The 10,237-nt window shown below is 46.6% G+C and overlaps 1 protein-coding gene across 1 annotated transcript; it reads right to left on the bottom strand.

Annotated features, from left to right (window-relative positions):
* Positions 1–1,263: 1,263 nt before the first annotated feature.
* Positions 1,264–4,042, bottom strand: gh1 (growth hormone 1). The gene is made up of 5 exons (XM_078245057.1): positions 3,761–4,042; positions 2,725–2,841; positions 1,987–2,130; positions 1,720–1,866; positions 1,264–1,326 (listed from the first exon to the last, which is right to left on the bottom strand). The coding sequence occupies exons 1-5, from the start codon at positions 4,040–4,042 to the stop codon at positions 1,264–1,266; spliced, it is 753 nt and encodes a 250-aa protein (XP_078101183.1).
* Between the last annotated feature and the right edge of the window lie 6,195 nt (positions 4,043–10,237).

Here is a 10,237-nt window from a genome sequence, read left to right as displayed (position 1 = left end):
CTCTGGGCTGAGTGTTGCTATATTAACCTTACCAACAAGGCTCAGAATGCCGCAAATGTTGGTATGATATGAAAATATCTGGTGGATTTAAAACAAAAAATTATAATTCATTGAATAAATCAAATTTGAACATATGTTTCAGTGATCATTACGTTGTTAGTTAATTTTCTATCCTGGCCTGAGACACACACACACACACACACACACACACACACACACACACACACACACACACACACACACACACACACACACACACACACACACACATACACTAACCTGGCCTGGGACACACATTCATACGGTTTGATAAAGTACTTATTGGACTTTAACTTATCATTGCACTTATAATAATGAGTATAGCTGTCCTCAATTTAGGTCATCGTGTACATCTCATCTCCGGATTTTCCTGCATCCACAGTGTGTTTGTGTGTGTGTGTGTGTATGTCTGTGTGTGTGTTTGTGTGTGTGTGTGTGTCTGTGTGTGTGCGTCAGTCGCGGGGGGGAAATCAGCAGCTGCCCCGCCCGCTGCAGAGAGCCGACAGGAAACAGCAGCAGCTTTCACTGTCTGCAGATTGAAATCGTTACAGCGTACATTGATGTTAAAATATATACAGGTTGGCAGGACGGTCTGAAATGTTTTACACGGTCTTTCGCTGTACGTTTTGTTGGTAAATGTGAGATGTTCGAGTCACACATGTTTTGTCTTCATATCAGTAACAAGGATATTAATTTGGTGACGTGCCTGTGTTACGTCAACCCGTTCTCACTCCAGCTTGTTCATTGGCTCTCAGAGTCACATGCTGATACAAAGTCTGGCCCGAGGGACTGCTGGGATTGGTTGAAGTCGCGGGAAACTCCGGTTATTGGTCAAATTTGCGGGAAAGTTGCGATGATTGGTCAAAATTGTGAGGAGCACTGAATTTGCGTTGCGATCGCAACATTGCTGGAGGGACTGTTCATTTGTGAAATGTGTTTCACAATTTGCAAATTGATAGGAGACCATATTCATGAATCAGAGACACAGAGACGCGCCTGAATGCAACACAGCTTTATTTTAACACGCTGGCAGTATGACATCACTTCCTGTTCTCATCTTAAAACATTTCATCATCAGCAAAGAAACACTAAAGCTAATGCTAACCCTAGTTAGCGGAGGCAGATAACATGGAGGCTGGGCTACAGAGCACACAGGATGTGACATCATCTATGGGGGTGGGGCTATGTGCCAGAGGGGCGGGGTTACACGATGGAGGGGCTGGGCTACAGGGTGCAGTTAGCTTCTGGAGAGAGTCGACATTTCGCCACCGTCAGGTACGTCTCCACCTGCAAAATACAAACATCAGAGCCGCAGAGATTCATCTGTTAGATGTCAACTGTTAAATTAATCGCCAACTATTTTGATAATAATGTTTGAATTTACATCTGAGTTTATTTTAGGTTGAAAACAACACATCTGTTCTCTTCACTGTTTGCTGTTCACTGCAGACGGTTTGAGAAATACTGTTTGGATTTTTTATTTAAAATAACACATTTTACCAAATCTACTGGCTGACCACCAGGCATCGCTCTGAGAGAAATGGCCAATTATTGTGTTATTCTCGTACCAAACAGTTAAATTCTAATGTTTCATTCCTGTAATAACAGATGGATACTTGGCATCTGTGTGTCAATACAGTATTTAGTTACAGTATTGTTAAAGTATCCCCCCACCCCCACCTTGTGCATGTCTTTCTTGAAGCAGGCCAGCAGTTCATAGGTTCTGCGCAGTGACTCGTCGGCGCTCAGACTTTGGTAATAGTTTCCATACGGCGGCAGCTGCAGAGCCGAGCTGTCGGGGAAAAGCTCGGCGCCGTCCTCACTGGCCTGCAGGGTCACATGGTTATTCACATCATCAGTTATCTACAGGGTCACATGGTTGGTCACAGCCAGACTAACATTACTGTTGTGTGTGTCTGTGTGTGTGTGTGTGTGTGTGTGTGTTACCTTGATGAGCAGCAGGATTCCCGTCTTGAGTTCCGACAGTTTGGGGGAAATCTGGTTTCTGGGAGCTGAACCTCCAGATAGAGAACGACTCGGAAACTCCCAGGACTCGACCAAACGATAGGAGATAGACAACAGCTTCAACACCTAGAACCAATCAGACAACAGCTTCAACACAAATGGTGTGTTCACTTTGTACTGAACTCGGACAACATGGCCGCTGTGTATCAAAGCAGTGAAAGCTGTAGTAACATAGTTTATTAAATTAAATCAGTCGTACACACAGTCCTGTCCAACTTCTATCTGTGGACATGTTGCTACGCTCTATGTATGCACAGAAAATAGCGTATTGTTTTGTTATCAACAGGTATAGCTAACAATAGCTAACCTAACTAGACCTAACCCCACAGTGAAAATCTGACTTATTTGGGACGCAATCAACCCGGGTGTGACGTCATTCTCAGCTCCGGTGTCTGAGTTCCCAGGTAAATTGACCACACGCACCACAAGAGTCTGGTTCTATCTAAGGTTTCAGTCTGTTTAAAGGAAGTTGTTCCTCGCTGCTGTCGCACCAAATGTTTGCTGTCTGTAAGTGATATAGAGTGTGGTATAGACCTACTCAATCTGTAATGTGTCCTCAGATAACTCCTGTTAGGATCTGACACTATAAATAATAATAATAATAATAATAATAATAATAATAATAATAATAATAATAATAGTGTTGTGTGGTCCTCTCACAGAGCTGCGTTGTGTCTCGTGTTTGTCGATGGGGCTGATGATGTAATCAGAGTTGCAGAAATCCTGCAGGAAGATTTTGTTGAGTTGACGCTGCTCCTCTGTCTGCAGAGAGCTCTCCTAATAAACACAAATACACAGTTATAGAAACAGTTAAACACAGTATACACACAAATACACACAGTATACACACAGTTATACACACAAATACAAAAAGTCTGGATCAACACAAGAACAATTTCCACCTTCCTCTCTCATCCGTGTTTCTGTTCTCAAACTCCGTTAAACAACAACAACCTTGTAGCTAGCGAGCTTCATGCTGAAAATATCAAGTTATGAAGATGTGGAAGGAGCAACAAGACAGGTCTGCTGGTTCTTTCAGGGAATGATTGTAAAGATTTAATAAGAATATGTGAGATAATTTCCTCTCTAACTGGGAGGTTTTATAAAGAATATGTTAGATCATTTCCTCTCTAACTGGGAGGTTTTAATAAGAATATGTTAGATCATTTCCTCTCTAACTGGGAGGTTTTATAAAGAATATGTTAGATCATTTCCTCTCTAACTGGGAGGTTTATAAAGAATATGATAGATCATTTCCTCTCTAACTGGGAGGTTTTAATAAGAATATGTTAGATCATTTCCTCTCTAACTGGGAGGTTTATAAAGAATATGTTAGATCATTTCCTCTCTAACTGGGAGGTTTATAAAGAATATGATAGATCATTTCCTCTCTAACTGGGAGGTTTATAAAGAATATGTTAGATCATTTCCTCTCTAACTGGGAGGTTTATAAAGAATATGATAGATCATTTCCTCTCTAGCTCAGCGCCGCCCAGGACCATTGGGATTGGTTTAAAGATATGCAAATAAACCAGGAGAGTTTAGTCTCCTATCCCAGAATGCATCTGTCGTGTAGCCAGACCTTACTGCACAGCGCTGTGGAGGCATAACTGGACATGAGAGACTACAGACACAGTAACAGATACAGTTAGACAGTTAATGAGTTTTTTTTCCCTGTGAGCTGCCCTAGACTCACAAAGTCGGAGAAGAGTCTCTGAGCGAGCAGGTGGAGGTGCTGAACTCTGCTGACGGCGATGGAGAACAGACGCTGGCCGTCTGTGATTGGCTGAGAGGACACACCCAAATACAGCAGCGACAGCAGGAGGACGGCTGAGAGACAGACAGGTGAGACAGGCAGAGAGACAGACAGACAAACAGACAGACAGACAGACAGACAGGGGAGGAGAACAGAATAAAGTAAAATAAAAATGAAAATTAAATGAGTAATGTCAGTGTTAATGAAACCAGTGATCTTCATATCTTGCCTCTTTCCATGGCTGGTTCTGGTTGAGTTCTGGTTGAGTTCTGGTTGAGTTCTGGCTGAGTTCTGGCTGAGTTCTGGTTGATCTGATCTGAGTTCAGTGGTTCAGCTTTCTGATGTTTCCAGCTCAGAGTTTTGTGGTTTTATAAAAGAAAACTTGATGATTAAATTCATCAACAGAAACATGAAACGAACAAACAACCACCGAGAGAGAGAGAGAGAGAGAGAGAGAGAGAGAGAGAGAGTGTGTGTGTGTGTGTGTGTGTGTGTGTGTCTGTCTGTCTGTGAGTGTCTGTGTGCGTGTGTGTGTGTGTGTGTGTGTTGACCTCTATTTAACACCTTAATAATAATATTCACAGAAAATAAAAACTGACGGTTGAATGGATTTCCAGGTCAAAATATTCCAATGAGTCAAAGTGATTTGAGAAGGAAACTTACTAATTTATTAATGTAACAACATGTTGAGAGTGATTTAGAATTAAAACATACAAACTTACAAATAAAAAAACAATCTTTACCCGAATAAGGAAAATAAACAAGGTGAAATCAGTATTAGTGATTCCTTAACAAATTTACAAAAATACCCCCATTAAAAACTGTATATTTAATATTCTGTTCATATAAGAACAAACAAGACTGTCCTCTAAAAAACGCCCCCAGAAGTTGTTTTGTTTAATATTTAGGTTTCTAGTGGCCGTAGTAGTTATGACGGGAGCAAACACTGCTTTTCTAAAACTCAAATGATTTGCTTTCATCCTTTAATGAAGGCCAACTCACAGGTTTCATTTGATATGGTCGATTACTGTTCTGCGTCCATCCATCTATCCATCGTCATCCTCTTATCCGGGCTGGGGTCGCGGGGGCAGCAGCTCCAGTAGGGGACCCCAAACTTCTCTTTCCCGAGCCACATTAACCAGCTCCGACTGGGGGATCCCGAGGCGTTCCCAGGCCAGGTTGGAGATATAATCCCTCCACCTAGTCCTGGGTCCTTCCCGAGGCCTCCTCCCAGCTGGACGTGCCTGGAACACCTCCCTAGGGAGGCGCCCAGGGGGCATCCTTACCAGATGCCCAAACCACCTCAACTGGCTACTTTCGACGCAAAGGAGCAGCAGCTCTACTCTGAGCTCCTCACGGATGACTGATCTTCTCACCCTATCTCTAAGGGAGACGCCAGCCACCCTCCTGAGGAAACCCATTTCGGCCGCTTGTACCCTGGATCTTGTTGTTTTGGTCATGACCCAACATTCATGACCATAGGTGAGGGTAGGAACGAAAACTGACCAGTAGATCAAGAGCTTTGCCTTCTGTCTCAGCTCTCTTTTCGTCTGACTTTCTCACTTTGGTCGTACAGGGATTGGATATCCCTGAAAAGGTTCCCCCTCACCCCATTCTTCCGCAGCACCTCCCACAATAAATCACAGCGACTCAAACCGATGCATGAATTAGTTCGTACCAGATTTCTTGACTATAATCAGAAAAATTTCTTATCAAATGAGATAAAACCTGTTACTATAATAGCAGTATGTACTGATTTGGCCAAAATGTAGTATGCAGTATGCAAACAAAAGGTTATCTGCAGTATGCCAAAATGTCATACTGATTCAGAGAAAATCTCCAGTCTGCATGGGTCCAGTCTACTGTACATCGCCTATTGCATCCCACAATGAAAAGCGCTGGAACCATAACAACAACCACTTTTACAATTTCCGTCTCCCATTTCATTACTAAATTCACTTCTGGTCAAGACGCTCTACTTCTGAGATGCTCCCGGTGTGGTATGGCTCTTGGCGGAGGACGGAACAAAACCGCGGCACAGGAAAATCTGGGTTAGATAGATTCATTTGGCAGAATGCAGCTGACTGCAGGGTTGTAGTCAAGACCACCTTTGTCAAGTCCAAGACAAGTCCAAGACCAGGACTTGTCGAGACCAAGTCAAGACTGAGTCCAAAGAGGTTCGAGTCCAAGACAAGACCGAGTCCAAAAAGGTTTGAATCCGAATCAAAACCGAGTCCAGGACAGAAAAAAAGTATTTTAAAGTTTACTTAACCATAATGTTAACGTTAACGTGAGCGTTCATTTGTAAAAAGACTGCGCACAACCACAAACGTAATACAATACACGATAAACAATTGCGTATACCATAATCGTTTACATTTTTTTACCTCATGAAACCAGTAATAACAGACGTAAGTTATGATAACTTTATGTCCAAGAACATTACCTTTATCTTCTGCTATGTTAGCTAATGTTAACGTTAACACATAGATAAGGCTAAGCAGCTCCTAGCTCTGCAGTTAACATACCGCAATGTTTGATTCCTCTGCAGGCTACGAAGTTTGACATTTCCGAAATTGTTGCTTTGCAGAATTTGCAGTCTGCCCTGTGTCTTTTTAAGTGCAGTGCTGAGAAATTCCTGGTGATTTCTATAACCAAATTGGATTATGGCAGAATTGGAGGACATCTTCATTTGTTACAGTGTGTACAAAATCAATGAAAATGAATGGCAATAACGTTAGCAGGTCACGCAGATGGAGGGTGTGCAAAGATAATCTAGTGTGTGATTGGTTATCAGGTGGCCAGTGTTTCACTTTCCCTCCAATGTTATTATAAACATAATAAAGACATCTGGACTCGGTCGAGACCAAAAGCCATAATTGGCAAGACAAGTGGCAGAGACCGAGACAAGTCCAAGTCCAAATACCAGTGAGTCCGAGACAAGTCCAATACCATAGAAAAACCGTCTCTACTAGAGTACTACAGCCCTGGCTGACTGTCTCAGTGTTAGTTAACAGACTGTCTCAGTGTTAGTTAACATACTGTATCAGTGTTAGTTAACAGACTGTACCAGTGTTAGTTAACAGACTGTCTCATTGTTAGTTAACAGACTGTACCAGTGTTAGTTATCAGACTGTCTCATTGTTAGTTAACAGACTGTATCAGTGTTAGTTATCAGACTGTCTCAGTGTTAGTTAACAGACTGTCTAAGTGTTATTTAAGAGACTGTATCAGTGTTAGTTAACAGACTGTATCAGTGTTAGTTATCAGACTGTCTCAGTGTTAGTTATCAGACTGTATTAGTGTTAGTTAACAGACTGTCTCAGAGTTAGTTATCAGACTGTATCAGTGTTTTTTAACATACTGTATCAGTGATCTTGTGATTGCCTGATATTTTCCACCTGTTTCCCAGCCCTTGTGTCACCTTCCTCTTGTTGCCTCGTTACCCTCTGTATTTAGTCTTTGTGTTCCCCTTGTCCTGTGTCAGATCGTTGTATGTTGTTTGGAGTGTCTGTGTCTCATCTACCCTGTTGGTCTCAGTGTTCCTGATGTTTTGCCTGTTCCTGTTTTTGTTGGATTTTTGCCTGCTCTTCCAGGGCACCTTTTGTTCGTTGGATTTCATTTAAATAAATCCTTGAGATTACTGTTGTTTCTACCATCTTGCATTTGGGTCCTACATCCCCTGAAACTCCTGACCGAATGATCTGACCACTTGGACCCAGCAGAGAGGCTTCCTTTTTTCCCGGTGGGTTCTCAGTTTTTTTTCTTTTTGTTTTTTCTACTGGTTACAGCTCTAACCTACCTGGACTATGGATCCTGCACACTCTTTGTCAGATGAACTATGTGAGCTAACATGTGACCTGATTGAGCTGAAGACTATGTGGAAGGAGACAGTGATTGCCAGAAAGAGGCGATTTTGTCGTTTGCTCGTGTGTCAGAAAAGCCCTGGCTTAATGACTCAATTCCAGATTGGGTTAAACGCTTAATTTCCTCTCCAGCTCATTCATCTGCATTTGTGTTTTTCCAAGTCTGTATGCTCCTCAAATTCCCGGCCTACCTCAGTGTCAGCTAGCTACCACCAGCCTCCCTGTTGCTCAGCCTGCTAGGATTTTGACTACTGGGTTTTTGTCTGTCTCCCAGCCTGCTCCTCTGCCTATTACTCTTAATCCTGTCGGTGCTCCACCTGGAGGTGAGCCAGAGACTTTTTTTTGACTATCTTCCAGTATATGGCTAAGTGTGCTAGACAGACGGAGGCGAAAGCCGCCATCCTTCAAGCTTGAAGACAAGGGTCCAGTTCGCCTTCTTGCAGCACCCCTGAACACCTTTCAATTGGCGGTTACCTTCTCTGCGGGCACCCTCAAGAACAAGCAGACTTTTGAAGGGACTCGCCTAGCCATATTCCCTGGGAACCGTGGGGGCCATAAACGGGGAAGAAGACAACCTGGCTCCCAACGCTATTCCCTGCTTCACCCTCTCTTCAGCCCAGAGTTTATGCCGTCCAGCGGCCCCGAGCCCATGCTGTCCAGCGGCCCCGAGCCCGTGCTGTCCAGCGAGCCTGTTCCAGAGTTGACTAGTGTTCCAGAGCTGACCTGTGTGACCAGGGTTCCAGAGCTGGCCAGTGTTCCCGAGTTGACGTGCAACCCTTCTGTTCCTGAGCTGACATGCAACCCTTTCGTTCCTGGGCCGACGTGCAGCTCTCCTGACCCTGGGCCGACGTGCAGCTCTCCTGAGCCTGGGCTGACGTGCAGCTCTCCTGACCCTGGGTTGGCTAGCGGCCCCATCCCAGAATCCCGGCTAGCTAGCATCCCCCCTATATCCAGGCTGGCTAGCAGCCTCTCCGAGCCCCGGCTAGCTAGCAACCTCTCTGAGTCTCGGCTAGCTAGCAGCCCCCCTGAATCCAGGCTAGCTAGCAGCCTCTCTGGCGTCCCCGAGCTCTCTGGCGTCCCCGAGCTTTCAAGCAGCCTTTCTGAACCCCGGCTGGCTAGCAGCCTCACAGATTCCTGGCTGGCTAGCAGCCTCACAGATTCCCGGCTGGCTAGCAGCATCCCTGGTTCCCAGGTGGCTAGCAGCCTCACAGATCCCTGGCTGGCTAGCAGCACCTCCAGAACCTTGGCTGGCTAGCAGCCCTCCAGAACCTCGGCTGGCTAGCGGCCTCCCTGATCCTCGGCTGGCTAGCGACACTGACGTGCACCTGCCCAGAACCGCCGCTGACGTGCACCTGCCCAGAACCGCCGCTGACGTGCACCTGCCCAGAACCGCCGCTGACGTGCATCCGCCCAGAGTCTCCGATGACAGCTCTTCAAGAGTCTTCCAGTCGTCCAGAGTCTACGATGACTGACCTCCCAGAGTCCACGTCGACTGCTCTCCCAGAGTGTTCGCTTACGGGCAAGCCAGTCTCCGGCACCCCAGAGACCTCCCCAGTGACTTTGCCGGTCTCTGGCGCCCCAGAGACCTCACCAGTGACTTTGCCGGTCCCCGGCGCCCTTGAGACTGCCCTTGAGACCACCCCAGTGACTTTGCCCTTGTTTTTGGTCAGACCCACTCCTGCCCCTCGTGCCCTGTCGACCTCTGTTCCCGTTGCCTGTTTGGCGGACTCTAGCCCAGCTGATCCACCGCCTGTCTTCAGCCCAGCTGATCCACCGCCTGTCTTCAGCTCGGCTGCCCCTTCTCCTGCTCGGTCTGCCTGTCCTCCTGAGGGGTTTCGCCTTTGCCGCAGACCTGCTCGGCCTTCAGAAGAGATTCACCTTCGCAGCTGACCTTCAGAAGGGATTTGCCTTCGCCTCCGGCTTTCAGGGGCTTTTCGCCTTCGCGGACGGCCCCCAGAGGGTTTTCGCCTCTGGCCTCCAGAGGGGATTCGCCTTCGCGGACGGCCTCCAGAGGGGTTTCGCCTCCAGAAGTGATTTGCCTTCCCCGCCGGCCTCCAGAAGTGATTCGCCTTCCCCGCCGGTCTCCAGAAGGGTTTTGCCTTCGCCACCGGCCTTCAGAAGGGATTTGCCTTCGCCACTGGCCTCCAGAGGGGTTTCGCCTTCACGGTTGGCCTCCAGAGGGGTTTTGCCTTCGCAGACAGCCTCTAGAGGGTCCCCGCCCTGAGGTGCTCTACCTTCGCCGACGGCCGCCTCTGAGTCCTCAACGTCCTGCTTGGCCGCCTGAAGGTCCTCGATGGCCTGTTCGGCCGCCTGAGAGGCTTCACCTTCACCGCCAGCAGCCTCGGAGTCCTCAACGTCCTGTTTGGTTGCCTGAAGGTCCGCGATGGCCTGTTTAGCTGCCCAAAGGGTTCCGTCTTTGCTGTTGTCCGCAACCCTGGATTACCTGGCCGCAGCACCTTGGTGCCCAGGCCAGCTCTGGGCACCTCTACCACCTCTGGGCAACTCTGTCCCCTGTTGCCAAGGCCTTCATGTTCCCTGTCCCAAGTGGCCT

This window comes from Sander vitreus, unplaced genomic scaffold, assembly GCF_031162955.1.
Source record: "Sander vitreus isolate 19-12246 unplaced genomic scaffold, sanVit1 ctg358_0, whole genome shotgun sequence".
Classification (NCBI taxonomy): domain Eukaryota; kingdom Metazoa; phylum Chordata; class Actinopteri; order Perciformes; family Percidae; genus Sander; species Sander vitreus.
The sequence above is the reverse complement of the archived record's forward strand: the minus strand, read 5'-3'. Positions and strand labels throughout refer to the sequence as shown.